Here is a 14,098-nt window from a genome sequence, read left to right on the forward strand (position 1 = left end):
ATTGCATTACAGTAGTGAAATTTAGAGCACAGCAAAGGACAATAGACTAAGAAAGGACGCAGTGCTTGTGTTGTGTGTTCCTTTCCTTGTCTACTGTCTTTTGCTGTGCTCTAAATTTCGATACTGTTGTGTAGTGTTGTGGTAGACACGGTGCTGTGAAATGTGCACAGTGAAAACAAAGGTGGTTCTGCAGTGTTGACAAGTCAATATGAAAGCAAAGCACTTACTGGAAGCATTTTTTAACTGCGCGAACTAACGACGACAGAGAGAGCACGAAACAAGGTCAGGTGCTGTCCTTGAAACATGGATGAACCCGCCATGAAACAAGCAGTGCACCTGTCCCTTTTTTCATGCTCTCTCTGTGGTCGTTAGTTCGCGCAGTTAAAAAATGTTTGCTAAGATGCACCAACTCGCCCAACAACAAGTTCTTCTAAACACTTACTGGAAGCTCAGTGGACACCTGTCCTTGGTGTTCCTGTGGCTCCAGCCAGGTGGCGCCACTCACACATCGACTGTGGCCTCGGGCTGCGCAGTGACTGAGGGGATGACGTGCCTGTGGTGTGAACCATAACGAGATGAGCTTGTTATACACATATGAGGAACATCCCAAAGGCGTGCTTACGTGCAGGCTACTGTCAAACTCAAAACATGTGTTTGGGATGTTGACGTGTAAACATGCCACATGCAAACAAGAGTCACTCAAAGTAAAAACACGTCAATATTTGTGATAATTATTAAAAAATACCCACTCAAGCCAGTGGCAACAAGGTTGTAGTCCAGCAAGCAGAAACGTGAGAAATGCTGCTTTATAAAAAAAAAGAAAGAAAAAGAGAGAGGGAAAGACAGGCACCCTATAGAAACGAGGTCACGGGATCGAATCACAGCCACGGCGGCCGCAATACGATGGGGGCCACATTCGAAAATACTCGTGTACTTAGATTTATGTGCACGTTAAAGAACCCAGTGGTCCAAATTTCCTGGAGTCCCCCACTGCGGCGTGCCTCATAATCAGATTGTGGTTTTGGCACGTGAAACCCCATAATTTGAGAACAAAGAAAAAAAAAAAGGTAAGTCAGGCGAGTGCCGACTCACAACCACAAGTTTAATTGGTGAAAAGCAAGTACATGTACCTAGTCTGTCCCAAAAGTGCATGCAGCGAGCCAGCAAAAAGGTACGAAAAGGTGGCGCCGGCTCTCTCCACTCGAAAGGACTTTGTTAACCTCTAGTACAAGCCAGACTGCAGGATGACAAGGGCAGAAATTTATGGGTTGCAATGCTCAGCACGAAGGCGGCGAACGGCGGGACGGCCGAAGACCTCAGTCAAAGTGCTCGTGAAAGCGGACCAGGTGGTAAAACTTGATTCATGATTTCTGAACCATGGGTTCGCCACACCCGTCAAATAAAAGCCTACATTAGTGAGCTAATCGGGTCGGCCCACTTATTATATGCGCTTACACGGTCGTATTCGGTGAGCCAGTCCTCGACGTCGAGGTCGTCTGCTCCGCTAAATATAGCAGGATCGCGCTGCCGGATTACGCCAGGGCAGACAATGGTCGGGGGTACGGGAGCAGTAGCCTGGGACGGTCCGGGATCATTCATCGCAGGAGCTGGTGGTAGCATCTGACTGCGGAGTTCCAGGATGTGGAAGAGAAACCCAGCGCCTCCACCAGATGCAATGGGGATGTTTGCCTAGCAGTACTCGATCTAGAGTTTCAACGGTAGACCGAAACAAGTCAAAGGGAGATATGGCGAAGCACGCGAGCAAGCGTCGCTTGTCTTCTTCTTCCTTCACCAGCACCGTGGCCCACTGCCTTCAGTACAGGGTGCATTTTATGTGCAACCCATTTTCAGTCTTAGTCGGAATTGAGATCGATGAACAGATGGAACAAAGGATCTATATCAAATTTCTCTTGAAATCAGGCAAGAATGATGCAGAAATTAATCAAATGTAGTTAAAGGAGTGTGCTCAAGTGGATCCATCATTTTCAGGAAAGCCGTGAAGACTCCGAGGATAATGCAAAATCAAGACACCCCTCCACCTTGTCTCCATGATGTCTCCACGAAGACATCAATCATGTGCATTCTCTTGTGCTCAGTGACAACTGAATGATTATCAGAATGATAGCAGAAGCAGTTGGTTTGAGAAAGTCGTTCATTCACCAGATTTTCATAGAATATTTGGAAATGAGAAAGGTTTGTGCCAAGATGGTGGCAAAACTGCTGACTCCTGAACAAAAGACGTGATGAAAAGAACAGTGGCAAAGAGTGCCAGACAGCATGACAGACAAGAAAAAGAGATGGGGACAATCGCAATGTGCCTTGTGATTGTCCCCGTCTCTTTTTCTTGTCTGTCTGGTGCCGTTTGCCACTATAATGAACCAACTAGCCCAACAATATGTTTTGATGAAAAGAATACAGCACTGATCGAAAAACTTCAGATGACAGTAATGAATTCTTGCAAAGAGTCATCACAGGCAACAAAACTTAAATTTACGAATGCTATGGTGAGCTGAAGTCGCAGAGCAAGAAGTGTTGAAAAAGAAAGATGAGCCAAGGCAAAAAAAAAAAAAAAAAGTGTGGAAGAACAAAGTGAAAACCAGTATACTGATTGTGTTTTTTGACTGTCACGGAATTGTTCACCACGACTCTGTACCTGAAGGCCAAACTGTCAAGGCAACTTTCTAAGTGACGGTCCTCAATCATCTGAAAGATTGTATGCACCGCATGTTGCAAAATTTGTATATAGAGGGGCACAGGATTTTGCACTGCGAGAATGCCCCTGTGCACATGTGCGAGTTTTTGGCACACAATTTCATCAGTGTGCGTCAAGGTCTTGTGGTGGTAAAGACAATGCAAGGAACGCTTGAGTTATGAAATGCCTTTATGGGGCATGAGCATAAAAGAAAAGTACATCTATCATCAATGAATGCATACTACACGGAAAACCTTAATAAACAACAAACTATACACAGCGCAAGTTAATTCAACGTACAGTGTAGACCGCTTATAACGTAAGTTGCCGGAGTCGCGACTATCTGCACTATAAGCGGTACCGCACAATAACCAAAACAATGATTTTCAAGCCCTACACGTATGCAAAACATGTAGACCAAGCATGTAGACACGCTTTGTACTATCGCGCGCACATCGTGATTACGTTTTCGCCAGTGAGCTGGCGAAAACATAATCGCGATGTAGCCAGTGCCCTTCAAGCTCGATAGCTTTGCACCGAGTCAAAACGAAACAACTGTTTGCCGCAACCGCTGCGGAAAAAAACCGTGACGGCTATCAACGCGATTATGAGCGGCGACTTTGTGGCGCTGAAGGAACGCGCCCGACGCACGCACCGAGTCTGGATGAATTAACTACCATTCTCTGCAACACCTGCAGTCGAAACCGCGGTCGCCATCTATGTGATCATCGATGGCGCCTACGCAGTTCTTTAGGCATGCGGCCGACGCGCGTACTGAGTAAAAACGAAACTACTGTTCGCCGCAATCGTTGCGGAGAAAACCGCGGCCGCTATCGACGCGATCAGTGGATGACGACTACGCAGTTACGAAAGCCTGTGGCCAACGCGGTGTTATGCGCGGCGGTAAACGCAAGAATACAGGGTTTAAAGACACAAATAGGCTCGAAGTGTTCTGGCGTTGCTGTCATTCACGTACAATTTCAATGATGGCTCTGGCGATGCGGTCTCCGCCGCTTCGTTTCGGTTGGACGCTAGCCCCGTTCTTGCTCTTTTGCGTCGCACATTTGCGGCGCTTCTCGCTCACCAAGCTCCGAAAGTAGTCCGAATTAACCGATGTGTGGCCAAATAAGTCCGAATTAACGAGTTTGATTGCATTGAATAATGCACACGCCGGCAGGGAGCACGCACCTTGTTGAGAAGTGTGCTCGCTGCCGCCCTTGTCGGCGAGATTTTCCCGCAGAAGCCGCACTATAACCGGTATTTCGTCTCACGCGGCTGCACTGTAAGCGGTATGCGTATACATGGAGTTCTATGGGAGGGTAAACGGGAGTTCGAAAAGGCTGCATTGTAGCCAGTTCTGCACTATAAACGGTTACATTATAAGTGGTCTATACTGTATTCCTTTAACTCCTCACACACAATGTGTTGGCTACAAGCTACTGCTTTCGAAGCTTTGATGAAACCGAAGACAGATGAGACACCTATTTTGTCTGCATTGAAGCCTATTTTGAAGCTAAAAACATTAGGACTGAAGAAAAGAAGACTGCCTCGGCGGAAGAGTCTTGATTCACGTACTCGCACTTTTGCCAACAACATTTCTTGCCATGACAGAAGCGTCCCTCAAAGCCTCTAAGGATGATGTAGCAAATGAGTTCCCATAACTGTTTAAATCAGGACTTGGTTCTATCCAGGGACCTCCCTTGCGGTTCATTGATGAAAAAGCTCAGGCCAAGTTCTGCAAAGCATGGCCGGTACCTCCGCGAGAAAGTTGTGCCACTTGGTACAAAAAGGAATATTGTTGCCAGTTGCCTATTTTTAATGGGAAGTGCCAATCATGCCAGTCATGAAGAAAGATAGGTCTGTTCAAATTTGTGGTGACTTCAACACAACCATAAAGGCTGCCTGCATAACCAAGCATTACCCACAGCGCAACATTGAGGACATTCTTCTTTCGAGGTTTTACGTGCCAAAACCAGTTCTGATTATGAGGCACGCCGTAGTGGAGGGCTCCGGATTAATTTTGACCACCTGGGGTTCTTTAACGTGCACTGCAACATAAGCACACGGGCGTTTTTGCATTTTGCCTGCATCGAAATGTGGCCGCCGCAGCCGAACATTGAGGACGTTTTGCCTCGCTTCACGGAGGATCGCTGTTCACCACCCTTGACCTCAAAGATGTGTACTATAACTAATAACTCTTGGTTGACGAAGTCAGGAAATTAGAAGTGAGAGTGAGAATAAACACACACAAGGTTTTGTTTTGTTATAACCAACTTTGTCATGAGTTGCTTTGGCTCCTGCAATTTTTTAGCACTGCATAGAAACCATACTGGTGGACCTTAAAGGTCTTAGTGGCTAAACGTCCTGGAGAAAAGGACATGACACTTGGGCAAGTTCTGTGCAGCCTCCAAGACAACGGTGTCAGGCTGGAAATGAACGAGTGCCAGTTTTGAACAGATGTTGTCATGTACTTGGGCCATCGCACCAACAAAGATGGGCTGCATTCCTAAGAAAATAATCTGACAGTAATGTGCGAATTGCCTCGGCCCACAATTATAAGTGAGCTGTACTCCTTCTGGGTTTTCTAGAATACTATCACATATTAATAGACTGCTCAAGAAATGACCGAACTAGATGTGGGACACAGCAGGATAAAGACATATCAAGAGGCCAAGCAAATTCTTGTAGGCTCACCAGTGTTGACATATTTTCACCCAAATGTGAAGCTTTATGTTTATTGCTGTTTCAGGTAATACAAAACCACTGCCCACGAGCCAAGACTAAAGGAGAAACTAGTCTCCTGATTGGGTCCTGGTCTCGTAGGATGTGACAGCAGCAGTGACTTACAATGAATTGTACAATGATAAAACATTTGCATACGTATCAGACAGACATATTACAAAACAGACACGATATAAGAGTGCAAAAAAACATAGACGCGATACAAAAGAATATGGTAGACACTTGTCCCGTTTACCATATTCTTTCGCGCTGTGTCTGTGCTTTTTTGCGCTTTTAAGTCATGTTATATATGCACTAATTATAATTAGACCCTCTGAAAGCCCTTTAAAGTCATATTACAGAAAGCTACACAAAAAAAACTCAACACACTGAATAATTGTTAAGTTGGTCAAACACACAAAAAGATATATCACATGGCAGATCAAATTGAAAGTGCAATGCATAACAAAACATGAGTGTTAAAGGGCCCTGAAACACTCTTTATTGAAGTCAAGAAATGCATTTGAAGTTAAAGTAGACTATTTCAGAAATACCTTACAGCAAAAAGTACCTGAACGCATTCAGCAGAACTGCAGTTATTGGCAATCAAAGATCGCCTCTGATCCCCTTTGCGGTGCTTCCGGTCCTTCTTAAATGCCTTGCACTACGAAGGCTAGGGCGGGGCGGGGCGTGTCCAAAATGCTCCATCTGCTGAACGTCACTGTGGTGCGCAGTTAAAATTTCATTTTGGATGTTCACGAAGACACCACTACTTCCGATTTTGGTCCCTACAATGCGCCGAACTCAGAGGCTATCTCTCAACTTACAGTTGAGTTCAAAAGTGTCTCCACAGAAGTCTCATCCCTTAGCTGTGCTACAGTGTACTAGACAGCTAAACTGCTGCCGTGTTTTCTCGCACTGAGTGGCATCATTTCCTTTCGCATTTATCTCTACGGCGATCACACAATTTCTGAGGACCGAGTACATCGGCAGCGCACACAGCGGCTAAAGGCATGGACATAGCCCGGCGTAACACGAATGTGTGCCACACATGGAACAGTTAGGCTATGCCGGAAAAATTACACGCTAGACAGTCCAGTGTCCAGTGCACTTTGGCATGGCTAGAGTGGGATTAGAACATGTCCTACCTAACACCAGACCTGCTAGACGACGAGAGTGCATCGTGTGCGAGCTCGGCTGGCCGGCAGCTTGCTGGTCTGCGGTTAGGGTGTATTTGAAGCAAGCGTGCCGAGCTTGCGCCTTCGCAAAATACAAAAGTGTGCGCTTGAGCTGCACATGTGTGCATGTGTTGCGGCCATAGCTCATCAGCGTGCTGCTGCCAACCACGTTCAACGTGCTGGACTACATGGGGGGCAAACTTTAGATGATCCTGGTGTCGCTGGCATGTCATATCCGACTTTGCTGCTGCCTGGCACGCTGGAAACGCCGCACTATGGTCAGCACTTTCTGCGATGGCTGCCCTTTTGCGTTTAAAGGGTTCCTAACGTTATGAGCTTCGACCATGAAGGCAACACACCTCCAAGGTGTGCAACTCGGGAAGCAGACAAACTTGTTCCAGCCAGATGTTGCTGCTCCATCGGGCCGGCTCGCCATGCGCCTCATGTCACCCACAGAGACCAGTCAGAGCATGTGGTTGTCCTCAGCAAGCCGAAGCAAGCTCAGCGAACTAGGGTGCCTCAATGTACAGCGAGCGGGCTCATTGCGGCACTCCACAGTGGCCGTGATCTCTACACTACACAGCGGATGCAGCAGATGCAGCTGCAGCTGCAGCTGCAGTGGCTAACTGCAGTGCATGTAGCCGCTATAGCGCAAGGTTTGCCATTTGCACGACAGGGATGGATCGCACATGGGCGAGTGAGTGAAATAATTTTATTGAGGTCCAGAGAAGACGCAGGGGAGACCCTGTGCCACCCGGCTAGTCCCACGTAGGGACCGCCAAGCCGAGCTTGACGGCCCGATCGCGGGCACTCTGGACGGCCAGGGTTTGGTCGTTGAGTTCGGGGCTGCCCAAAAGCGCAGCCCACCTATCCTCACTGAAGGCGGAGCCGATGGCTTCACACTCCCACAACACATGGTTCAATGTTGCCGTTAGTCCCCAGGCAGGGCAGTCCGCACTGGGATACCTTTCAGGGTATATAGCGTGAAGAACCGCAAGGTTAGGATACGCACAAGCTTGTAAAAGTCGAAGGGTCACCGCCCGCACCCTGCATAAGGCAGGGTGCAGGAGGGGGAATACCCGTCTTGACAGATAATAATGCTTGGTGATCTCATTACACGTCATCAATGGTTCCCCGCAGGGTAGGGGGACTGCGGAGGCGGCGCTGTCAGTGAGTCCTCGCGCGGCCTCGTGCGCGTTAGGGTTAGAGGGAGAGCCCTCAGTCGACCCCAAGTGAGCGGGAAACCAAATGAGAGAATGAGGAGAGATACTTGAGAATGAGACGGGCCTGAGGGGAGACCATCCCGGTTTGGTAGGCCTTCATGGCCGCCTTAGAATCGCTATATATTGCCTCTCTGCGACCATCGAGCACAGCCAGCGTGATTGCAACCTGTTTGGCTACTAATGGCTTCGAAGTGCGTACTGTAGCGCAGCAAGTGATCCTGGAATTAGAGTCGACGATGGAGTCGGTGAACATCTCTTGTTGGAGATATGCTGCGGCATCCACGAAGCTTGCCTCAATGTGGATGTTACGGGCATGTTCGAGTAGAGCTCTACCCCTGGCCTGACGCCTGCCGACGTTGTGTGCGGGGTGCATATTGCGGGGAATGGGCGCGATGTGCAGCTGAGATCTGATGTCGCTGGGAATCCGCACGGCGTCGGGGCACTGGTCGACAGGGCAGAGTATCTTCGAGTATCTTGCGGCCCGCCGGGGTGCCGGATAGCCTGAGCAGCTGTCAACGCTCTTGCGCCTCTATTATTTCTTCGAGCGTGTTGTGCACTCCGACCTTTAACAGGTTTTCGGTGCGAGTGCTTACAGGTAAGCCGAGGGCGAGCTTGAAGACCTTTCTGATGAGGGAATTTAACTTGTTCCTCTCTGCAACATGCCAATTATGCATGGCTGCCGAGTATGAAAGGTGGCAGAGCACAAAAGCAAGTATAATGCGGATGAGATTGTCTTCCTTGAGCACATGGGTCACATCTCATGTGCCCTGCTTTACAGGTAATCTGCTGTGTGTGCCAAGAGTGGGCGAGTTGAGATGGCGTGGCATCGTACGCCGTCTTCCTGCACGTTTAGCACTGGAGGTCGCGGAATCTTGAGTTTCACGTTTTTAAGCAAGAGGTAGAAGAAGCATTTGCTCCCGCTGCTGGCGCTTTTCATGATAGCGTCACTGAAATGGGTATTAAAAAACTAGTTTTTTTCTTTTTTTACTCAATGACTTTTTTTCTTTTCTTTTTGTAATAATGTTTTGCGCCAGTAGCTCTAGCCAGTAGCTGCGTGCAAGCAGAAAATTTAAGACCCTGTGTAATCAGATCTGCTGCACCTGTTATCTGCTGTTGGCAATAAAGTAACTGCTCCTTTCAAATGAACATCTTGAGTACCACTCCCTGAGCTCAATCTCTCAGTAAATGGAATGCCTGATCAACAGGACTCCCTGGCCCCTTGATGCTCCATTTAGGGAGAGTCCACTGCACTTGTACACCCGTGAGCAAAAGTACACGAACCACAGCGTCACCGAAAAAACTTAATTTCTTCGTAATTAACAAGCATAAACTGGAATTAATGGGTACACTAAGTTCGCAGTGCCAGGTTTGGACTGCAATTCTCAATTCCAAGTTGTGTTCATAGGTAGAGGAAAAAAATCGGCTTTATTGTGCAACCCCTGGTCCGTATACTTTTGCTCACGGGTGTACCTGTCCCCAGGCACTACTAGGTGTGAGGTCTGTTAGAAAAGTATCCGACCTTTGGCCGGAGAAAAAAAACTGGCATAACTGGAGCGTTGGAAACCTAATCACCCTCAAAGTAGTCTCCTTAGGACTCCACACACTTCTCCCAGCAGTGCTGCCATTGTTGGAAGCATTCGGAGAAGGCCTATTTCGGAATGTAGTTTAGCTCAGCTGTCGTTGCAGCCATAACATCCTCTCCTAAATCGCGCTCCTTTCAATGGCCTCTTGATTTTGGGAAACAGCCAGAAGTCGCAGGGGGTCATATCAGGAGAGTAAGGAGCCTGTTGAACTACAGGAGTCTGGTTTTTTGCCAAAAAAGTCTGAATCAAGTACGAGGAATGTGCAGGAGCATTGTCATGATGGATGCGGAAATTTCCTGTTGACCACAACTCCGGTCTCTTGAGCCGCACAGCATCACGTAGGCGACGGAGGACATCCCTGTAGTACTCTTTGGTGATTGTTTGACCCTGTGGAGCAACTCGTGGTGTACCACACTGTGGGAGCCAAAGAAAGCAGTCAGCATCACTTTGACATTGCTGCGCACTTGGCGGGCCTTCTTTGGTCTTGGTGACATGGAATGCTTCCACTGTGACGACTGGGATTTGGTTTCCGGGTCGTACCCGTACGCCCAAAACTCGTCACCAGTGATTATGGTTTTCATGAAGTCGGGGTCACTGTTCGTGGAATCCAGCATGTCCTGTGAGACTTCAACATGAAGTTGCTTTTGCTCCACCGTGAGCAGCTTCGGCACGAATTTCGCCACAACTCTCTTCATGGCGAAATCTTCGGTCAATGGAATGTGCAGAAAAAGTGCTAAGGCCCACATCTTCCGCAATTTCTCAGATAGTCACACGACGGTCCCGCATCACCGCAGCGTTCACTTCGGCAATGATCTGGTCATTTCGGCACATTGATGGCCGACCAGAGCGTGGCTCGCTCTCCACCGATGTGCGGCCGTCTTTAAAACGGTTGTACAACTCCTTAATCTGTGTGCTGCTCATAGCATCATCACTGAAAGCCGTCTGAATCTTCCAAATGGTTTCCACTTGGCTGTCGCCCAGTTTCTGGCAAAATTTGATGCAGTAGCGCTGCTCCAGTTGCTTCGTCATTTTCCTTGCAATAAAGAAACCGACGAGAGCACTGTGCACTACCTCACTCAAATGCTGCGTCCCAGCGACTGACGCTATCGGCAGGCGGTAAAAAATTCGCGCATGTGCACGAAGCTTCAAGGTCGGCTGATGCAAGCGTGCTTTGTTTCATATCCATCAGGTATTCGAAAAAAAAAAAAATAAGGTCGGATACTTTTCTAACAGACGTCGTATGTGTTACCCCAGGACAAGGAAACACACACGCACCTCGGGGTGACAATGGCTGCCGCACCATGGCCGCCAGCGTGGTCTGTACAGCCTCCAGGTCCAGCCGCATGGCCTGCATGTTCTCGCTGCAGCTCACTCATGCGCTGCCACAGCTGCTTGCCCTGCAAATGTCACACCAACACGGTCAGGCCCAAGCTGGTTGGGATGCACGGATGACACAACTGCTGCCCCCCACAGGGCACAGCTGGCTACAACACGGTGTAATGAAACACAGCAAACCATGCCTTTAGGTGTCACGAGCTAATGATTGCCCGGCTGACTGCAGTGCATAACACGAGAGCTGTGCCTGCTTGACCTTTGTGCACGAAATGCATTACGGATATTCTCTCATCACACAGGGCAGTGGAGACAGCCGAGGCACAGACTGGTACTGACTGCAGTGACAGAAGCAGGAAGGTGGTATTCACTCGATCCTTCACAAAACATTACGTCATTAAAGAAAATTACATAAAAAAATTAAAAAAAATTACATGCACATTACAGTTGAGTAGAAACCATAGATGCAATAACGAAACCTATTGTGATCGGCATTGAACATTGCTGAAATCCAATCTAATCTTTACTAGAAATATATTAAAGCAAGGCGGAAAACCGGGCTAGTTGGTCGCACAATGTAAGCAACAGCACCCCACAGATGGAGGACTAAAAAAAGAGACGGACACAAGCCATGAGGAGACAATGAAGCCCTAAATGGCAGAGAACGTTGCCTTGAGGTGTGGCTTCCCGTCAGCGCTGCATGTACTGCCGTGAAGTCATACCTTAAGGTGAAATTTACGTATACAGTGTAGACCGCTTATAACGTAAGTCGCCGGAGTCACGAATATCCGCACTATAAGCGGTATCGCACTATAACCAAAATAACTACTTTATTGCGATAATGGACACTCCAGGCACATTTCTGCCGTCGCTCTCACCATGCTCTAGGTTCCATATTCGCTTACTAAATAAATTAACAAGCATGGTGTCACGCGCACACAAGCAAGCATGAACACATCTCACTTGTTGACCATGGAAATGAACTGTCAAAACGCTCGAGTGACGAAGCACGGCGAGCAAATTGACCTTCGTGCTTCATGCCTCTCGCTACAACGTGACCTATAAGCGGCAAAAACACGGCGCGCGGTGGACTTTCCCTGTCACAGATTGCTTTCACGATAGGGCCAAGGCGCTTGTATTGCCAAAGTGGGTCGTCGCAGAGTACGTCCTGCTTCGGTCCACTGAAACCGTTCCACATTGCTTTGCTGGCGAAAATCCTCTCCTTCTGTTTGCACCAGTCCCGAATGCAAGTTTCAGATTCTCCGAACGCCCGTGATGCGGCCCGATTTTCGTCCGTCTCCGCACACATGATCACTTTCCTTTTAAATGCAGCATCATGATGAACTTGGTACTTCATGCTGATAGAGCAGACGCAGAGAACATGAACACAGACGGTAGACTATTGCCTAAGCACGTGTACTGCAGCACATGGAGGAATATATGGTAGCTAGGCTCGAGAGTAGCTAGGCTCCACACGCGTGCGAGGTGGCCATTTTGAAATGCCGACGGCTATATGGTAACGCAGATTTAGGGTCGTACTCAATTCTAACACGCACGCAATTTTTGTACCTGTTTTATCGGAAAAAAAGTGCACGTTAGATTCGAGTAAATACGGTACAGTATAGACCACTTATAACATAATCGTTTATAGTGCAGAACTGGCTACAACGCGGCCTTTTCTGACTCCCGTTTGCCCTCCCATAGAACTCCATGTATACGCATACCGCTTACAGTGCAGCCGCGTGAGACGAAATACCGGTTATAATGCGGCTTCCGCGGGAAAATCTTGCCAACAAGGGCGGCATGCGAGCACGCTTCTCAACAAGGTGCGTGCTCCCTGCCGGCGTGTGCATTATTCAATGCAATCAAACTCGTTAATTCGGACTTATTTGGCCACACATCGGTTAATTCGGACTACTTTCGGAGCTCGATGAGCGAGAAGCGCTGCAAATGTGCGACGCAAAAGAGCAAGAACGGCACTAGCGTCCAACCGGAACGAAGCGGCGGAGACCGCATCGCCACAGCCATCAGTTGAAATCGTAGGAAAATCACAACAACGCCGGAACGCTTCGAGCCTATTTGTGTCCTTAAAGCCTGTATTCTTGCGTTTACTGCTGCGCATAACACCGCGTTGGCGGAGGGCTTTCATAACTGCGTAGTCATTGTGATGTTTTGGGTGCAGGATCACTCCAGAAAGAGGTAGAAGCAGCACGCAGAAGCACAAACACACATCAGACTTGTATGCACCGACTCTTGGCCGATACCCATGAGTGGGTATGTACTTTAAGGTCGTAATCATCATCATCGATACCGATTGGTGAGCATTGACAGTGGCGCCTTGAAAAGCGTGGCTCAAGAGAGCGTGGCCCGTGGCGTGAGCAGTGCGCGAGGTTCGGCGTTCGATGGCGGAGCTTCCTTGCTGGGCATCCGGCCCATAGGAGCTATCACTGCCCGCGTCACTATGGCTGCACCCATATCAAAGCTAGCAGCACCAGCTGAGAGGCCACCTCGTCCAGTTCTTCTGCTGGGTAACTGGTCCAGGAGGGCTGGCGGTCCTGAGCCTGGCTGATCGAGCGTTCGGGTGAGTGGCCACAGGGCTACCTCGCCAGCTGTGGATGTGACCCGGTGGGCTGTCGCAGCGTTCTCCGGGGCGCAACCCCCGTGATCGAGTAACCGGGCAAGCGGAGGCTCCGGTACATCGACTGTGGCGCAGGGCCACCTGAGCTCCACAATGCGATCCGACCCTGTGGTTCGACTCTGCTGTCAAACCCAGCCGCCCGACCCAGTTGTCCGACATTGCTTTCCGACACCGGTTCCCCGACATCTCTGACATGGCGACACCTGCTTCTACATGAACTGTAGGCCGACTACATTTGACTAACCTATATTAGCTACATATCTTCTAGAACGTATTTTGGGTAAATGTTGCGTATGTGCTGTTTCAATGTATTGCGTGTGTCTAAATACAAGTCTGATGTGTGTTTGTGCTTCTGCGTGCTGCTTCTACCTCTTTCTGGAGTGATCCTGCACCCAATAACATCACAAACTGGCGAGCCTGCCAGGATTCACTCGTAAATTCAGTGAAAGAGGGCAGTTTCGCTTGAGCGCAGGCACACATTAGTAGACGGCACCATGGATTTAGAGAAACTCGCCGCCATAGGACTCCAACTAGGATTGTCAGGCGCAGAACTTCAGAGATGGATTGAGGCCGAACAGGCAAAACAAAGGAACGAGAGAGCTGTGGAGCGAGAGGCGATTAAGGAAGCTGCTGAATTAGCGCGCTTAGCCGACGAGAGGCAGCGTGAGATCCTCCAGCTAAAGCTACAGCTTCAGGAAGGAGCTCGGAATGTGCCGGCAGCGGCTTCTGAA

At 48.8% G+C, this 14,098-nt stretch overlaps 1 protein-coding gene across 2 annotated transcripts in view; it reads right to left on the reverse strand.

Annotated features, from left to right (window-relative positions):
* Positions 1-423: 423 nt before the first annotated feature.
* The window catches only part of LOC119444234 (ARF GTPase-activating protein GIT1-like), a 149,118-nt gene continuing 135,443 nt past the window's right edge, over positions 424-14,098 (reverse strand). For both annotated transcript variants that reach the window (XM_049663219.1, XM_049663220.1), the window contains 2 exons: positions 10,673-10,794; positions 424-553 (listed from right to left, as the gene is read on the reverse strand). In XM_049663219.1, the coding sequence (XP_049519176.1) occupies positions 502-553; positions 10,673-10,794 (174 nt within the window). In that variant the 3' untranslated portion in view covers positions 424-501. The remainder of the gene's footprint in view (positions 554-10,672; positions 10,795-14,098) is intronic.

This window comes from Dermacentor silvarum, chromosome 3 (genome assembly GCF_013339745.2).
Source record: "Dermacentor silvarum isolate Dsil-2018 chromosome 3, BIME_Dsil_1.4, whole genome shotgun sequence".
In the NCBI taxonomy this organism is placed as follows: domain Eukaryota; kingdom Metazoa; phylum Arthropoda; class Arachnida; order Ixodida; family Ixodidae; genus Dermacentor; species Dermacentor silvarum.